Source organism: Epinephelus fuscoguttatus, linkage group LG19 (assembly GCF_011397635.1).
Source record: "Epinephelus fuscoguttatus linkage group LG19, E.fuscoguttatus.final_Chr_v1".
Classification (NCBI taxonomy): Eukaryota; Metazoa; Chordata; class Actinopteri; order Perciformes; family Serranidae; genus Epinephelus; species Epinephelus fuscoguttatus.
Genome location: NC_064770.1, coordinates 38,501,447 through 38,520,507, shown reverse-complemented (window position 1 = coordinate 38,520,507; position 19,061 = coordinate 38,501,447). Strand labels below are relative to the sequence as shown.

The 19,061-nt window shown below is 41.4% G+C and overlaps 1 protein-coding gene across 17 annotated transcripts in view; it reads left to right on the top strand.

Moving 5' to 3' along the window:
• The window catches only part of nfixb (nuclear factor I/Xb), a 221,532-nt gene that overhangs the window by 183,405 nt on the left and 19,066 nt on the right, over positions 1 to 19,061 (top strand). For 10 of the 17 annotated variants that reach the window (XM_049561072.1, XM_049561064.1, XM_049561066.1 and 7 more), the window contains 3 exons: positions 8,195 to 8,323; positions 15,336 to 15,511; positions 18,162 to 18,309. In XM_049561072.1, coding sequence (XP_049417029.1) covers positions 8,195 to 8,323; positions 15,336 to 15,511; positions 18,162 to 18,309 — 453 coding nt within the window. Of the gene's footprint in view, positions 1 to 8,194; positions 8,324 to 15,317; positions 15,512 to 18,161; positions 18,310 to 19,061 lie in introns of all 17 variants that reach the window. The other 7 variants (XM_049561076.1, XM_049561074.1, XM_049561077.1 and 4 more) reach the window with 4 other exon arrangements.

The following is a 19,061-nucleotide window of genomic DNA, read 5'->3' as shown; positions in this document are numbered from 1 at the left end:
ATAGCAGGTGATCATGTAATTCATCATTAAGTCTGCTGTCTCCCGCTCTGCTCCGCTCTCTCCTTCTGCCTGCTTGCTCCTGCTGCTCGGGGGGGGGGGACCCCAGTATCTACTGTTCAGTCAGAGGAGGGGGGGGGGGTGTCCCGACTGTCTGTGATATGTGGTGTTATGGGCTTAAAACTCTGGTGTGTGTGTGTTAGAGCTGCATCAATTAGTCGAAAATTAACTGGCAACTATTTTAATAATCAAGTAATCATTTGAGCAACTTTTTAAGCGTCAGAGACAAACATTTGTTGGTTTCACGATTATTAAATGTGACAGTTTGATGCTTTTCTTTGTCATACAAGATAATAAACTGAAAAGCTTTGGATTTTTACCCACGTCGAGACTTGTCAGCCCGTTAAAAGGCCGCTATCAGTCATCACTAGTATAGATTTAAGGTGGTATGACCCTACTCTGCCTCCTTAATTTACAGTAGAGCTGATCAATATGACCTATAAATAATTTTGCAATATTTTAGGGCTGTATACAAAATATATATTTTGATATTTTAGAATCTCCTCTAAATTACTGTAGAGTATTGAAATACTAAACTCTGAATAAATTACTGTTACAATGAAGTTGATAAAGTACTGTTACATTAAAGTTAAATAAAGCACTGTTTAAATAAAGTATTGTTGTAATGAAGTTAAATAAAGTACTGGTAAATAAAGTTAAATAAAGTACCGGTAAATAAAGTTAAAGTACTGGTAAGTAAAGTTAAAGTACTGGTAAATAAAGTTAAATAAAGTAATGTTAAATAAAGTTAGCGTACTGTTACAATAAAGTTAAATAAAGTAGTTTTACACAGTTAAAGTACTTCATGATAATTTAAAAGAAAATGATGTTAAAATAATGTTAAATAAAGTAGTTTTACACAGTTAAAGTACTTCATGATAATTTAAAAGAAAATGATGTTAAAATAATGTTAAATAAAGAATTGTTATAATAAAGTAAAATAAAGTACTGTTGCAATAAAGTTAAAAAATACCATTATAATGAAGCTAAATCATGTACTGTTTTAATAAAGTTAGATAAAGTACTGTTTTTAAAAAGTTGAATAAAGTACTGTTACAATAAAGTTAAAGTTAAAAGTTTAAGTATTGTTATAATGAAACAAACCAAAGCTAAACCGCTGGTGCTTTTATTCTGAAGAACCCCGGCTCGTCTCAGGCAGTGTTTTTTGCTGAGAACTTGAAGCTTCCATCAACAGTTAGCAGTTAGCATAAAGTTAAATTGTTACAGGGGCGCTGTCAAACATGAGGATGTATTCACTGCAAGCAGGAAAAAAAAACTGTCCAGTTCATATATTGACAGTACTTTCCAGTCACACTGGTGCTCCATGGCAGCAAAATGTGAGTGAATGTTCCCAGACTGGAGAAGAGAAACAATTTACACTTCCTGTTTACAGTGTAGTCATTTTATACATCCTATGTGAAACAGTATTGCCCACCCCTGGTTTACAATGACCTCAAGTGGCCATAGTAATAATGACAGGAGCAAGGGAGTAAGTTAAGTGATAAGGTGGTCAAACAAACACAGGACTTTCACCCAGGAGACAGCTGCTTTTGTCCCTTTTTAAAACGGGTACATCACGTAATAAACGTACGACTCAAACCACAGTCTTTTCCTAAATCTAACATAAACTGCGGTTGTTTCAAACATTGGATCTGCACCTTCTTGCTTCACTGGTAGGTGCAGTGTCTCGAGAATTCTAATAGAAGTGATAACGGCCATTTAATGGACTGATAACATGATGTCACATTGAGCTCTGGAAAATTGCATGAGATGTGTTTGACTGTTTTCTGACATTTTAATGACAGATGATTAATTGATTGAGAAAATAATGAGCAGACGATTTGATAATAAATATAATGGTTAGTTGCAGCCCTCGTGTGTATGTGTGTGTGTGTGTGTGTGTGTCTGAGGTGTCCTTGCTCCGTCTGCAGCACATTACCTCAGTGTTTATGAGTGCTAATGATGTGTGAGGTAGTCGGCTAATGAGGGACACAACTCTGTTAATGTACATTGTTTCTTTGCTTACCTGAATGACGGGTGTGTGAGCTCCTTTCTCTCTTTGGTGCGTGTCTGTCTGTGTGTGTGTGTCGGTGCACATGCGAGTGGACCAGCTCTGTGACAGTTAGGGGGCCTGTGTGGTCGCCAGCTTGTTAGCGCGGCAAGACTGGAGGGTCATGGGAGCAATTGGCTGCCAGTCTGCTTGTGCAGTGTGCCAGGAGCAGGACATAGAAATAATGTAGAACAAACAACTGTGTGAGTGTGTCTGTGTGTAGACTCACACAAACACACACACACACACACACACACACACACACACACACACACAGATTAAGGGAGAGATCAGAGTAACTTCTGTTAGCTTTATCAGACAAAGCTTTCATTGGGCATCTGGGCCTCATTTGCTGCTCCTCACTGAGAAGCCACATCGTACCAGATATTTCAGCTAGATACAGACTAATTAGGGGAAATCAGAGAGACTAAAAACAATATGTATAATTTAAGGCTGTTTATGCATAATAAGCTGGTTATAATTGAACATGTACCGTGGCAGCACGCAGTCGTTCCCCTATACGTACCACCGATGAGCTGCAGCCAAACCGGCTTCAGTGCAGCGATGCTTTAAATCAACATGTTTGTCTGTTTTTAATAATGTCAGTTAAACAATTTCACCCCGACTCTCATGTGAAACTGTATAGCAGCCATATTTGTTCCAATCCCCACACTACCATACTGTTTAGTATGCCAGAACAAGATTTAGCATGTCCCAGTACATAGTATGTCGAATGCAATGTGCCCCAAAATACCAGGATGTTCCACTACATTCAATCGTGTTTTGCAGTATGCAAGCCAGCATGCGTCTCTGGCTATTCTTACCCACAATCCCCTGCACAGCGGACGACACGTCACATCAACTGAGCCGCAAACAGATGATTGAAAGCTGTCAGAAGCCGCAGTGACAGGTGACAGATGACAGCGCGTTTAAGTGACCGGTGACCAGTCGATTAGTAATAATAGAAACTATAGGAGCCATCCATGGTGTAAAATGTGTCAGTTACTAATTTGTCCTGTAGGGGTCACTATACTGTCATGGGTGTCATTCACTGAGGAACAGGTGTAGCTAGATTGGGGCGGGGCGATTATTCAGAAAATTGTCGAATAGTTTCCATGATTTTCAAATAGTGTTTTTGCTTGTGCTACCCATCCATACCATCTAGCAACACCTGTCTCTCAATGAATGGTTCCTACCTGTATTAACAGACACCCATGACAATACAGTGACCCCTACAGGACAAATTAGTAACCTACACATTTTACACCATGGATTAATTGTTTAAATTAACGAAATAATCGTAACGATTACCAACAGCAAAAGGACAAAACAGTGACTGAGAAATGTAGATGTAATTTTACTGTCGTGAATATGTTAGAATCTAGTGTTTGCAGTTAAAACTAGCCTACCTGCATCGCAAAGTAACAACAGCAGAGCTCTGTGGGTTGACCTTAGTCTCTGGAGAGCTCGGTTTATCTCCATGGTAACGCATATATGAGAACGAATCAGAATCAGCTTTATTCGCCAAGTACGTGTGTGAACCAGAACAAGACACTTAAAGTTAAATCACATTAATTTATATAGCACATTTAAAAATTAAATGACACCGGTAAGGACAATTACATACGTTAAAAGATGATAGAATACTGAAATATTAAAACCACTACAAACAACCAAAGGCCATTGAAAACATGTACGTTTTAAGATTTGTCTTTAAAGTGTCGATGGAGGGGAGCATTTGATTGAGAGCTTTGGAGCAGCTATTACAAAGACACGATGGAGGGCGTAATGTTATGATGAAGTAGTGCGTCCCAACTGTGTGCATACTGCATGCAACAGTAGGGCAGCTGCAGCACCTACATAAAGTAAAAAGAAAAAGTATGCTATTCAGAACGAACCCAGTGTTTCTCAGAGTGTGTTAGATAGCGAACCTATTTGTCTTTCTATAGAAGTAAAATAAAACAGAGATTCTGTCCAGCCACAGTGACGACACGTTACTGCATGCGTCATGATTGAGGTGTTGATTGAAAGTAGCTTAGACTATTCACATAAGTACTCAAGTACAATTTCGTGGCACTTTTCTCGAGTGTTTCTATTAAATGCTCCTGAATATGTGTACTCATTCATTTTGGGGGCAGATATTGAGCTCATATATCTCATATATCTTAAATTAGTAAGAGCTACTACATTTAAATGCTGCTTTCATATTAAAGGCTCGGACATAGTTCTGGCATTGAACGTCCGTGAACAGCTGCGGTGACGGTGACGTGCAAGTGGTGAATTTCGGGTTCACATCAGCCCTTAGTATTAAACAGGAAGGCTGGGAGGTGAGCTTAGCGCCCTCCTACTGCCAACATCGAGTGGAAGTAAAACTAAGATAAGGTAACTCCAATCCGGAGTGAATGTTTATCCAATATTCAACTTAATATTTAAATTCGGATTATATTTTGTAGTTGGAGCATGTGCAGTCAGCTTGCTTACTGTGTGTACAATCCATGTGGTCACAAAAAAAATGGGCTAGACGTGGACGTTCTTATAGGGGTCCACGTGGACCCTCACAGACAGGCAGATGACGACATCTACGTCACATAAAAATAAGGGGACCATCGCAGGCACATGGATGACTTACTGCTCAACAGTTGGAATGCAATCATATAATATAAATAAAGTATAATACTTAGGAAGTAGCCGTTTTAAATATTGAGTACTTTTACTTTTAATAATATTTTACTGTCACTTAACACTTTGAAACCTGAGCAAATCAGCTTGATCTCCTTTAACAACATGGAAAGAAATGACCCAAAAAAATGCAAAAAATGAGTGAAAGAGGAAATTAAAAACAAGAAAATTATTTAAAAAAAAAAAAAGAAAGAAAAAACTGCCTTAAACTTATAACAATCCTGTAACATAATTTTAAAATGTAAGAATAACTATAAATATAGTTTTCCCCAGCCTTTTTTTTTCTTTTTTCCCTAGTTTATATTATTTTAGTTTTATAATTTTCTATGCAATTCATGGTACATTTCTTACCATTTCTTTCCCTCATGTTTTTGAAAGAAATCACACCAATTTGCTCAGTGATGGTTCAAAGGTATCAATACTTGTGAAAGGCATCTGAAAGCGGCACAATTAAAGTGATGTCGCTCAATGTTTGAAAGGGTTACGTAAAATTTTGAGTGCAGGATTTTGACATAAATATTTTTACCCTGCAGTAACTAATTTTTACGCCACTTGGGGGCAGCAGACACAAGCTGTGAACACAACACGACATATTATCACCTTTTTAATTGTGATGTTGGCAAACTTTCACCTGTTTAACGCGTCCAGCAGCTACATAGCATAAATCAGCATCTGTTTGGAGCCACCTGATGAATTTAAGTCCGTCATTCACTCTCTTTTAGCTCTGTTTTTGGGCTCTACACACTTCTGTGAAAAATACTAGGCATTTTAGCTGCTAAATGCTCCACTGTGTTCAACAGCTAGTTGCTGGCTTTGTCTAGCTGCAGTTTGGTGCTGTGCAGGTCGTATACGTTGCATTCCTAGAGCAGAAATCTGCTGTGGCAGGAAACGATGCTGATGAGAGCTGTGAGAGTCAATCCAAACAGCTAAGTTGCGAGCTAGAGAATTAAAACATTAACATAAATGAAGCTGTAAATCCCTGTAGAGCTGAGAGCTGGAGAGTCAGGTGATATTTTAAATGTCACTCCCGGTGAGCTCATTCTTACACAAGTAGTCATGTTATCCTCAGAAGATCTAAGTTAAAGATCTGAGTGTGTCCTCCTTTAGTAGTTTGTCAAAGTTTGCGTCGCAGCAGCCGGTGTGCTCTGTGTGAAATAAATAAAACTAGTTGTCATATATTACCAGACGACAGCCCAAACACACCATCGGAAGTAAGATATCAGTGCCAGATGGATGACAAGCCTACGCTTCTAATGTTCTGCTGACTGTAGCAAATGGTTTCTACTTTTTATCTTCTTGAAACTTTTTATGAACGCTTTTTTGTTTTTGAGTGTTCAGCTGTTCTTCTGCTCCATTTTTTCTTCTTCTTGGACGACGGCGTATATCTTCTTATCTTCTTAATTAAATACACATGGAATTAGAGCCAAACATATAATGTCTGAGCGACAATAAAAGTGTTATTGTCTCCTCGCTCTGCTGTAAAATTGGTTGAAAAGCATCTTGTGCCCTTCTGTCTTCACACTGGCTTGTTTTTTATTTTTAATAATTCTAGCCGTAAATAAAATTTATCTCACCCTGCTTATTGTATCCGCTCCTCCCACCTACACACGGTCACATGATGTGCCTAGCTGAGCATAAGTGCCGGCGCCCACCTTTTTCTATACTTATCGTTGCCCACACAAGCACAGCTGCGCCCATGCTGCCTATGAGCATTGTGGGTAAATAGTGATAAAACATTTCCCAGTGTGGCATTAAAGAAAAGCTTTTCAGAAATCTGCTCTGTTAGACTTTATATGCTTCGCTCATAAAATCTATTTCCACGTCTCTTTGGGCCATGGTGAAATTACCCACGTCTTTATTTGAGTGTGTTTGTTTTATATGTGTGAATATTGTGTCGTTTAGTACTTTATGAGGCTCTTTTGCTCGCCGAGGTTGTTTATCACTGTATTCTTTCAACCAGATCTGGAGCAAACAAAACACCAGTCCAGTAGAGGAGAAGTAATGAGGTCTGTGTGTCCGCGCTGATGTACTTTTCTATACTTTCACTTCCTCATTACTCTCTGTTTTATGGATTGTTCTTTCCAGAGTTTTATTTCAGCGTATATTCAACATTGCGGTTCCCTGCAGAGGTCAAACACACCATTTGGCGCTGCTCCTCAAACCCTGAAAGTCTAAATTGTGCCTTTGGATTACCATACATCAAAATAAATTCCCTCAGCGCCCACCGCACAAGGCCTTGATCACAGAAGAGAGCCTCTTTTATCTGTAGCTCTCACACTTTTGGCCATGTTTCTGGTCCGCTGGTGAGCTGGGCCTATACTTAGTGTGCCCGTTTTTACCAAACTGAGGGATATTTCATGCAGTCCGTTAGCCTCAGCCGACATTTATAGACAGAGGGGGACACTTTAATATGTTTGTCTCTGTGTGTCGGCCATGCCGTCACCGCTCCTCTCCCGCTTAACTCCTTCCATCTTTCTACCGCTCTCCCATTCAGCGTTGGCTGGCAGGCTGCCCAGTGCTCGCCACCCAGCCCGAACATCGTGTGTGTGTGTGTGTGTGTGTGTGAGAGAGAGAGAGAGAGAGAGAGAGAGAGAGTTCAAGCACTTCTTTATGAAATACTGTACGTTTTAAGGCAGTAACATAAAATACCTGGCCGTCAGATATTGCAGAAGGGCAGTACATCAGAGGAGTCGTTGATGTATGTTTTGGCGTGCTCTGCAGCAGCTATATGTAGCCACGCAGCTCATGCTGGCTTTGGCTTGAAGCGCACAGTCTGCCCCAGATACGAGGCCATCCAGGATCCCATTCACTCTAATGAGGCATCCTGACAAGTGCAGTGAGTAGGTTGGTTGGCGTGTTTGTTGACTGCGCTCCTCTGAGATCATCATGGTTTGGGATGAGCTGGATCTCACAGAGGAGACGTCTTTGAGTTGATTTCGTAGGATGATGCTGTGTTCACACACTCCAGGACCGCCATCGCATTTCCCAGCTCTCCTCTCTCTTGACACTGTGCCCCTCGACCTCCCCACCCCCCCTCCCTCCTTTCTCCCGTCACCTCCCTTCGCTCTGAACCCCCGCTGCTTCAAAACATGGCCTCTCCCCGGACCCAACCCCCCTCAATCTGACGGACATGGTACAGCCCGACGACTGTACACAAACATAGAGTATTAATCAGATTGTGAGGACCCATCTGTTTGTTAAGCCAATCAACAAATCAATGAATGAATCAACCGATCAATCCATTGATTTCAATCATAATCATTAGATTCTTGCAATCAAATTTAAATATGATAAGCTTTTTTTTTTTTTTTTTTTTTTTTTTAAAGTAGAGTCGAAGTAAGAAAAGCAGCCATGTTTGATTAAAACCTCGTCTCTGTTCTGCCATTTTGTTGATCCCCTTTTTGCCAGGACTCTCATCGCCTGGTTCTCTTAAGAAGCCGGGGAAATTCGATTTCAGCGCCCTGTCCTCCCAGACGAGGTCCCCCCGCATGGCGTTCACCCACCACCCACTGCCAATGCTGGCGGGAGTGAGACCAGGTGAGACCAACCCAGCTCCAGATCCCCCCCTGATCAGCCCCCACCCCTTCCTACTCCCCCACCTCCTCACCATCTCCTCCTACCCACCCCCCACTTCTTCAGGGCCCCACCCCTTCCCCCCACCTGGCACAGAGGCGGGAGCATTGTCTTTGGGAGATGAGACGGGTCAGGATTAAAGCTCTGCAGGCTGGTGCTCACCTCTGCCTCCTCCTCTGCTTGTTCTCACCTCATAGGGTGCAGGTCACGCTGGTGGCGGAGCTTCTGGGGAGTCTGGGTGTGGTGTGTGACTTTTCTGGGTCTGTCTGGTGGATGGTTGGTGGTTGTACTTCTCTAGATACCGTCTGAACAGATCACTTCCTGCTTCTTATTGTGGAGGAACAGAACCTGCTGCTGCCGAATCTGTCGCATCTCTGAATGCAGAGATTTCAGTGCTCTTATTTTGGCATGACATAGACGACAATCACGTGTTGTTTACTTGCTGACTCCTGGCTTATCTTGTTGTTTTTTTAAAAAAACATTTGACATTTGTTTCTACAAAATTTCTTGAGAAAGTTGCAGAAAATTAAGACCTAATATGGTTATATCTAAAAGACCAAATTAATAAATAGACTTTTGTTTTATTTTACACTTACAGAACAAGTGATGACTGAACAGCATCATTAAATTTCTTGTTGGAAAGTGCTCCACATCTACAATCAAAAGGGCACCAATTTTTCACATGAATGTCTTTTATGGCTCTTAAAAAGTTCTCCAGAGTGAATGGAGTAACCCTGATGATGTCATACTGATGTCATCGGGGTTATATCGGCTCAGGCTTGAGATTTAAGATGTTCAACACTGAGCCTGCGTTACAAACTGGAGGTGTGGGTTTTGAAAAAGGTGGGCATTTGGGAGGCAGGGGAAGTTGCATTATGGGAAATGTAGGATCAGGTTCCTTTTTTAGTTTGATTCATAACCAGAGACTAAAAGTCGACATATCTGGTTTTCTCCTGCTCTGTTTTTGATCGTCTCTTTAAATATGACTCACTCATATTTATACTAAATCTTGGCGTGGGTTTTTTTGTGAGGCTGCATTACCAGCCAGGCCAAGTGGGAAACCGCCTGGGACTCCAGATCTTCAGGTTCGCTCTCGCTGTGGCAGTTGGTTTGTGGTAATTTCGTGAATTGCTTTGGAGTATGTAAGTATGCACCACTAAAGCACAACATGGACTGACAGGATCTGGGCCTCTAAGTGGGTCTTGAGGCCCCATCTTTGATATGGTTGTTTTAAGATTACTCTGATAACATGCTTACACTGTGCATATTGCTGAAATCATGTGTGTTTAGAACAGTTCGAGGATCGGTGCCTCAGCAAACTATTTTTACCCCAGGACCCTCGAGCAGGCTGATCCAACCATGGGTTTTTCCACTTCACTGTTCCCTGTCATCTTTTCTATTATTTTTACTTCTTTCCAAATTCTTATTGACTTGTTTCTCTTTGATAGTGTGGGAACAAATTAATCTCAATGTGGGTGAGCACATGTTTAAATTCATCCTGGCGAGGCCAGTGAATAAGGCTCCGAGTCTGAGTTGCTGTGTGAACCAGCTGATCCTCCACCAGGCTGAAACAAGCAGCTCGTGATAACATCAGATACCAGACAGAGCCAAGGGCTCCCATAATAAATCATCATTCTTAATTTTATCACCATGGCACACATTGAAAAAAGAGACTTCCTCTTCTTTTTTGGAAAGTGCACGTCTGTGAATTCACCCAGTGAAGGAGCTCGCTGGAGATAATTACCCATGTGCTGTAGTTCTGTAGCTAGGCTACATCAAAGGCTCTTTAAGCCAACGAGCAGATGTGAAGCAGTGAGGTTGACCACCGTGTCATTAAACCCTCCTCCGTGGTTGCTGACAGACCCTGTGCCTCTTGAGATGAAGCTACAGCAAATGCAATCTCCACACACACTCATGTAGATGTTCACGCAGACATGCGCGCACACAGACACACACAATGTGCCATCCTTGTGGTGGCCAGCAGTTGTGATTTATACAGTTGTGATTTGTTTATTTTTACACAAACTTACAGTGAGCTGGATCTGTTCCTGCGCTGGCGTGAAAAAGCTACCACATCATCAGTGTTGTTGTTTTTCTGTGTGGAAGACAAGATCCAAGAAGATTTAGGGGTTGGTGAAGTCGGGCTGAGGAGCGTGCTAGAGCAAGCCACTCACAGTGGTGGTGCTAAGAGGTGGTTTTGGTAGGGTATGTCCCTGCAGCCACCATCAGCTGTCCTCCCTATGGAGCTGTTATTTACAACCAGGGGTCCTCATGCCCCGGGGGTACTTAAATGTGTGTGTAATAAAAAAAAGATAGAAATCACAATTTCCATCCATGCATTAGCTATACCCCCCATCCTTTACAGCAGTGATACTCAGCTTACAGCCAATGTGCCAAATCTGACTGACTGATGACCACTCATGTTCATGTCCACGCATACAGGTAGTTTATAAACCAGAGCATGTACAGAGAGCCCAGACAGCAGGTACAGGTAGAACATAGTAACTCCACACAGAGAGGCAGACAGTAGGTGACAGTGCTAACCACTGAACCACTACGCCAACCAGAAATATTTATAAATATAAATATTTAGCTGAAAGTTAAATGGTTGAAATAGCTTAAAGTAATGGCCAAATAGTCTAAATAGCCGTTTGAGCTAAAGGTAGTGGCTGAGTAATTTAAGTAATTAGCTATAGGTCATGGCTTAAATGTTTTAAATATTTAGTTAAAAAAGTAATTGCTGCATGGTGAAATATTTAGCGAAAGGTTCATGGCTAAATGGTTAAAGTAGCCTAGTTAGTTAAAGCAGTGGCTAAATGATTAAATATTTAGCCAAAATTCACAGCTAAATGGTTGAAAAGGTTAGCCAAAGGTAATTGCCTCATAGTGAAAATGGCTAAATGGTTACAATAGCTAAGTTAGCTAAAGTAGTGGCTAAATTATTAAAGTTAGCAAAATGTATGGCTAAATACGTGAAATATTTAGCTATCAAGTCATGAATAAATGGTTAAAATAGTTAGCTAAAAGTTATGGTAAAGTGGTTGAAATAGCCTAGTTAGCTAAAGCAGTAACTACATGATTGAAATGGTCAGGAAAAGTTATGTCATGGCTAAATGGTTGAAATAGTTAGCTAAAAGTTATTGGCTACATGGTTAAAATAGTTAGCTAAAAGTTCATGGCTCAATGGTGAAATAGTTAGCTAAAAGTTATTGGCTACATGGTTAAAATAGTTAGCTAAACGTTCATGACTAAATGGTGAAATAGTTAGCTAAAAGTTATTGGCTACATGGTTAAAATAGTTAGCTAAAAGTTATTGGCTAAATGATGAAATAGTTAGCTAAAAGCTATTGGCTACATGGTTAAAATAGTTAGCTAAAAGTTCATGGCTAAATGGTGAAATAGTTAGCTAAAAGTTATTGGCTATATGGTTAAAATAGTTAGCTAAAAGTTTTGGCTAAATGGTTGAAATAGCTAAAAAGTCATGGCTAAATAGTTGAAATAGTTAGCTAAAAGTCACTGCTAACTGGTTGAAATAGTTGGCTAAAGTTATGGCTAACTGGTTGAAATAGTTAGCTAAAGTTCATGGCTAAACGGTGAAATAGCTAGCTAAAAGTTATTGACTACATGGTTAAAATAGTTAGCTAAAAGTTTTGGCTAAATAGTTGGCTAAAAGTCACTGCTAACTGGTTGAAATAGTTAGCTATAAGTCACTGCTAACTGGTTGAAATAGTTAGCTAAAAGTCACTGCTAACTGGTTGAAATAGTTAGCTAAAGTTATGGCTAACTGGTTGAAATAGTTTGCTAAAAGTCACTGCTAACTGGTTGAAATAGTTGGCTAAAGTTATGGCTAACTGGTTGAAATAGTTAGCTATAAGTCACTGCTAACTGGTTGAAATAGTTAGCTAAAAGTCACTGCTAACTGGTTGAAATAGTTAGCTAAAGTTATGGCTAACTGGTTGAAATAGTTTGCTAAAAGTCACTGCTAACTGGTTGAAATAGTTGGCTAAAGTTATGGCTAACTGGTTGAAATAGTTAGCCAAAAGTCACTTCTAACTGGTTGAAATAGTTGGCTAAAGTTATGGCTAACTGGTTGAAATAGTTAGCCAAAAGTCACTTCTAACTGGTTGAAATAGTTGGCTAAAGTTATGGCTAACTGGTTGAAATAGTTAGCTAAAGTTATGGCTAACTGGTTGAAATATTTAGCTAAAAGTCACTGCTAACTGGTTGAAATAGTTGGCTAAAGTTATGGCTAACTGGTTGAAATAGTTAGCTAAAGTTATGGCTAACTGGTTGAAATACTTAGCTACAAGTCACTGCTAACTGGTTGAAATAGTGGGTCCATGTCATTTGTTCGACAGCCCATTGGTTCGACATCCCATTAGTCCGACTGTCCGCGGTGCTGAACGGCTCGCGGAGGGCGTATGGTGCGCCGCGACCGGCTCACGGCTTATGTGTTTTCACTTTCTTTTTCATTTTAACCCACACCATGATCTTATCCTGACCCTAACCAAGTGGTTTTTGTGCCTAAACCTAACCAGACCTTAACCACAGGGCATCATGATGATTTCGGAACGGACTTCGGAACAATGAGTTTAATATGGTCGGAACAATGGGATGTCAAACCAATGGGCAGTCGAACCAATGAGCAGTTCACGAAATAGTTGGCTAAAGTTATGGCTAACTGGTTGAAATAGTTAGCTAAAGTTATGGCCAGATGGATGAAATACTGCTAACTGGTTGAAATAGTTAGCTAAAAGTCGTGGCTACATGGTTGAAATAGCCAAAAGTGATGGCTAAATGGTTAAGATAGTTCAAAGTCAAAGCTAAATGGTTGAAATTGTTAGCTTTTAAGTTGTGGATAAATGGTTGAAATAGTTAGCTAAAGTTATGGCCAGATTGAAGAAATACTGCTAACTGGCTGAAATAGTGGCTAAAGTTATGGCTAACTGGTTGAAATAGTTAGCTAAAAGTTGTGGTTACATGGTTGAAATAGCCAAAAGTGATGGCTAAATGGTTAAGATAGTTTAAAGTCAAAGCTAAATGGCTGAAATTGTTAGTTTTAAGTTGTGGATAAATAGTTGAAATATTTAGTCAAAAATAGTTGATACATAGGGAAATATTCTGCTAAATATTCATGGCTAAATGGTTGAAATAGCCTAGTTAGCTAAAGTAGTGGATAAATGATTGAAATGTTTAGCTTAAAAGAATGGAAATAGTTGCTTGAAAGTAATGGTTACATGGTTGACAGAGATGAAAGTTGTGACTAAATGGTTAGAATATTTAGCTAAAAGTAAGATTTATTAAGTAACAGATGAATGGGGAAAAAGCTGAAAGTAATCAGTGAATAGTTGAAATATCCATCTCCTGCCACAGAGTAGTTGTATGAATGCAGACTTGACCAAATAGACCTAAACATTGGAATTTCAGTTGTACAGAAATATGAATTGTCCTTTATAATCAGTGGTGTTAAATACCATGCAGTTTATAATCAGTCCAAATGAACAAATGTGTAATTCGGTTCATCTGACGGGGCTGTGGGGGTTCATCAGACAAAACCAAGGATGGGAACCACTGCTGAAGAGGGAGAGGAGAGTTGATGGGGGGGTGTAGGGATTCCCTCTGATCCTGTTTCCCCCACCATCACCAACCACCCCACCCCACTCCCAACCCGCCCCCACACCCCCAGAGTGTTTGGCCTTCACCCAGTGTCTAATGGGATTAGTAGGGGACTAATAGAAGCAGGGAGACAGCTCCACTGGGGAGCAGGCAGCCTGGCATGGGAGCAAGGTGTTGCTGGGCTCAGAGGCACAGGCCCCTGTCTGGGGGGTAATGCAGCGGGGTTGGCACTCTCATGGAGTGCACTCACACACACAATGTATAAGATGCAAGAACCAAAGAGTGTTGGCAGCCCAATGTGGGCAGCTGGGGGGCCTGGATTGGATGGGGTGGGTGTCAGACTGGCACGGCGAAGAGGAGAACAGGCTTCTAATACAAATCAAGGAGATTTAGTAATGGATATAGGTCTGACAGAGAGGGCTTTGTGTTTGGTCGTAGGGCTCAACCAACTGCTCCCCTCTCACACCTCACACACATACATTCAGCTCTGCTCTCTTGTAAAGCTGAAGAAGAAGGGGATGCTTTTCTGTAAGCTTATTAGCCGCCTAATGCCGATATATTTTGCATCCTCACACCTGCTGTACACACACACACACACACACACACACACACACATTCATGGACAGATATGAGGCTCCAAAGCATATTAACAGAAAAGCATCAACTTAGACATACAGTGTGAATGTACAGATTAGTTCTGTCATAGAAACAAAATGTGTCAGATGAAAAACGGCTTTACCGTCTGGATGCCAAGTTACATCAACGCCAATGAATCACACCCTCAAAACAGCACACAGGCGTGCAGGCATTAAGAGCGGCTAATTTAAGACAGTACTCAAAGATCTCTTTGTGCTTTTTCTATTTGCAAGCTCTTTGGATCTGATTTCAGAATATAGCATCTATTGAATTTGTGCACATTCAGGTGTGTGCGGCATCTGCCTGTGTGTACAGGTCTGAGTGGTGTTGACTTGTTATGACGTCTGTGTGACTGTGCACATGTGAAGGTGTGTGTGTGTGTGTGTGTGTGTGTGTGTGTGTTAAATCTCCTCCATAAAGCTGTATAGATTTATTGGAGCGATCATAAAACATTATGAGCAATGCCCATAATAGCTTATTAACTCGAAATAAGCTTTTCTTGGAAAAACAACATTCCTTTCATGTGCGACATTTTAAAACCAGATTTCTATGTTACTGTTTCCAGTGATGATGTGATGTGATGTTCCTGCTGTCATTGGTTAATCACTCAGCACATCTCTCCCATCTGAAACACTGTGTAGGACTTCAGTGGTTCATGTCTTCGTCTCGCTCTCAGCGTTTTTCTCCACTTGTGTTTCTCTAATAGAGATGTCTCTGTTGGCAGGGAGTCCCCGTGCTTCAGCCTCGGCCTTGCACTTCCCATCTCCCTCCATCATCCAGCAGTCTAGCCCCTACTTCACCCACCCAACCATCCGCTACCACCACCACCCTGGACAAGACCCCCTGAAGGAATTCGTGCAGTTTGTCTGTGCCGATGGCTCGGGGCAGGCCGCCGGACAGGTAAGGTTTGCCGCCATAGAGGAGAAACATTTTTACTTTATAAGAAAAAGCGCAATTTATACAGAATCTACAGATGTGCCACACCTTGCAACTAGCTTGCATTAGTATTGCAGGATTTTCTTGTAGTAAAAGTGAATGAAACAATAAGAAAAGGTTCTAACAGACCACTGGATGTAGAAAAATAAATAAGTACATTAGTGGAAAAATGTTTGTACAGAAGCAAAAAAAGGCCACAATCATAATTAGATTTTTCAAAAGCAACTCTTTACCTAATTGTGAAATTTAACAACAAATAAATACCAGGTTTGAAATTTAAATACCACTGATTTTATAGCATTGGAAATATTAAAAACCATCTGTGTTACTGTTTGTGCTTTGATTTTCCCTCTTTAACATCTCTTTTAAATTTCACATTTCAAAGACTTTATTTTCCCATCAGGCTCACAGATTCAGAAAATTCCAAAAAAAATCACAATCAATTTTTTGTTTTGTTTTGTTTTGTTTTGTTTTTTTAATCATGGATCATGTGACTGATCTGACTTGGTGTAACCTGCTAAGAGAACTTGACTGATTGATTCCCTCAGGCTCGATTGATCCTTGGTAGCTTTGATTTTTGAGCTTTTCATTTTGAATTTGAAGTGTGAACGTAAAAAAATCTCATTTAAAGAAAAATTTTCAAAGTTCCTAAAGCCCTCTTTTCACCAAACCATTTCAGTCCAGTCCCTTTGGAACCAGCAGTAAGCCTTCAGACATGGTACCTAGACCCTGTTCAGACAGTGCTCTTAAATGTGGGCGGGGTTGTTGTCACTGACTGCTCCGTCCAGCACTCACTGTATTTCCTCCTTTATCAGTCTGCACCTGGTTTATCGTCCACAGAACGAGGCTGCACGCCCACATTTTCACAACAAAATAGAACAGGCTGCAGTGAGAGTCTCTCTCCATGGGATATTTAAAAATAGCAGCTTTGTGCATTTAGTCCTTCTCAGGCAAGCTCAGGGGTTTAGTGTTGCTGTAGCCCACAGGAAGTGAGGATTAGAATATATGACCTTCACATAATCCGCTCCAAATGAATCTATATTTTTAAAGTCATTACTAAAAGTGTGTGTCATATAAAAACTAAAGTGATGGTCAAAGTTGTCACAGTGAAATTTAAGGTGTGCTGATGGATTCACGTCATCAACTCATGCATTGAGTAACATTACAAGTTAACGTTCCACCTTAAAAGTTGCCGGCAGTCGGCCCAGTGAATGAAGTTATTTTTTCTCAGACTCCAGCTGCTGTGAGAGGCAGCAAAACATCCTTTCATTTTATAGTTACAGTTTACTAATAAAACTCTCCACAGTATGAACAGTGGTTACATGAGCCTCAAAACCAGACACAACTCAGCCCTGAGCAGAGTCACCGTCCTCTACTGACCAATCAGACTGCAGTGTTCACAGCTCCACCTTTTAGTACCAGATCTGTGTGCTAGGTACCCCAACAGAGGGGGGACCAAACATGGGGACGCTAAGGAACGGTTCCACAACTTTTCCCTGTGGAAACAGAAAAAAAAGCGAACTGAACTGAACTGTTTGTTGGAAACAGGGCTAAAGTTAAATAGACTTAAGTATGTGTGCAGCAAACCCAAATGTGATGGGTCGCAGGAGGCTAGAGGGGAATTTAAACCACAAAAAGTCAGATGTCAGTGCTATATGTACTTCGATTTTAAAATTAGATAATCAGTTGCTTATGAAACTCAATTTATGACGGCCTGGTTTTGCATCTGTATGAGTGCCTATTTTAGAAAAGTCAACGCTGACTCGCTCTTAAAATCTAAAGTTGTATTGAGCACATGCATTACTAGCACTAGTACACACACTACAGTGCATGTCAGCAGCTTATTGTATGGTGTCATATGTTCACATACAATATAGAGATGCACAGGAAACACTTCACAGCAACACAATGAACACACCAGATATGTGTTTATTCAGTTGGTCTACAAATCTCTGTATTGTCTTGTCGATGTCATTTTGCCGTTTGCTGTTTCAGACCCGACGTTCCCCCTCCTCTCCCTTTTTTTACTTTATTTTCTTTGCTCCACCCAACCCCTCAGAAGTTACAACCATCAGCACGAGAGTGAATCAGTCACGGCACACCTCAGCCAAGCATACCGTCCTGTGTTGTGTCATCGTGTTTCTGTTCTCATCTCTAGCCGTTACGATTTTAGTTGGAGTTTGGTTGTTTGGTGCTGGTATCGTTGGTGGTGTTGTGCTTGTGTAGACGAGTATTCTCCCATGGTTTTGATTTCTTGCCATCTTCTGGACGAACCCAGTCAATGATTTGCTCACTCCCCCTCCTCCACACCTCCTCCACCCACCACGGACCACCCCTGTGGAACCTCTCACCTCAAGCTCCAGCTCCCACTCCTATCAAACCCTGTGGTGATTATTATTTCTCACACCTCCATAAAAGATGCCGTCCACATACATCATTCCTTTGGTTGTTGTTTCCCCACCACCACCTCCTCTCCCTCCTTCCACCATCGCCTCCCCCCTCCTCCGTCATGGATATTTTTTTGGACCTGGCCTCCCGAGCTGCGTCCTCTTTTCATTCCGTGTCTGCGGATTGTCGCATGTCGCCCTCCTGACCCTATTTGTGTTGTCTGCAGCCAAACGGGAGCGGCCAGAGCAAAATGCCAGGCTCCTTCTTGCTGCCTCCACCTCCCCCAGTGGCCCGCCCAGTGCCCCTCCCTATGCCCGACTCTAAACCCAACAGCACGCCCCCTGACGGCGGACTCTCCTCGCCCGCATCTCCGTGTAAGTGACCCCACAGAGACCGTTCTCAAAACCAAACCAACAAACAAACAAAAAAAAAATCTGAGAATCCCAACCCTCTCCAGTGAAAAGACCCCTGCCATTGTTCTTCCTCCAACTTCGTGCCATCATTGTTCCTGTGTATCCAGCATCTCACCTCCTCTAACCCTTGGAAGGCTGTGGAAGCCGGCACAGGATGTACTGTGGAGCTCAGAGTAGATCGAGGCCACCAGAGGTCTGGTTAGACGGATCTGTCATAAAGGACTCATGAGGTTCTCATCAGGGTTCTGTGTTAGGCCCCCTCAGTTTGAGCGGCTCTTGAGCGTTGTCTGGTGTGGAAGCTGCATCACCAACCCAGTTCTTCTCCCTCTAAATCCTCCTTTCTTTCCCTGATGGACTCATTAGCAAACCTTGTGAAATAAATATAAATATATATCCTGATTATTAATTGATTCCTACTTGTGACGAGCACAAATTTAGGGCAGTTAATTTATATGGACTCCAAAATATTCCAGCAGAAATTGGGACATTGGTTGAGCTGATTTTATTTTTTGTTTGGTGATTGTTGAGCAGAGCAGGGTGTGTTTTAAAGGTGAAGGGGCGATGTCCGTCCAACCGTGGGGCTTCTCTCACAACACATTTGTCTTCCTCACCTGTGATAGGAGGGGCACTGGATGGAGCACTTTAATTTTTTTGTTTTTAGCTTTCCTTCAAATTTAGTGTTTGCGTTGTACCCCCCCAGTCAGCGTCTCAAA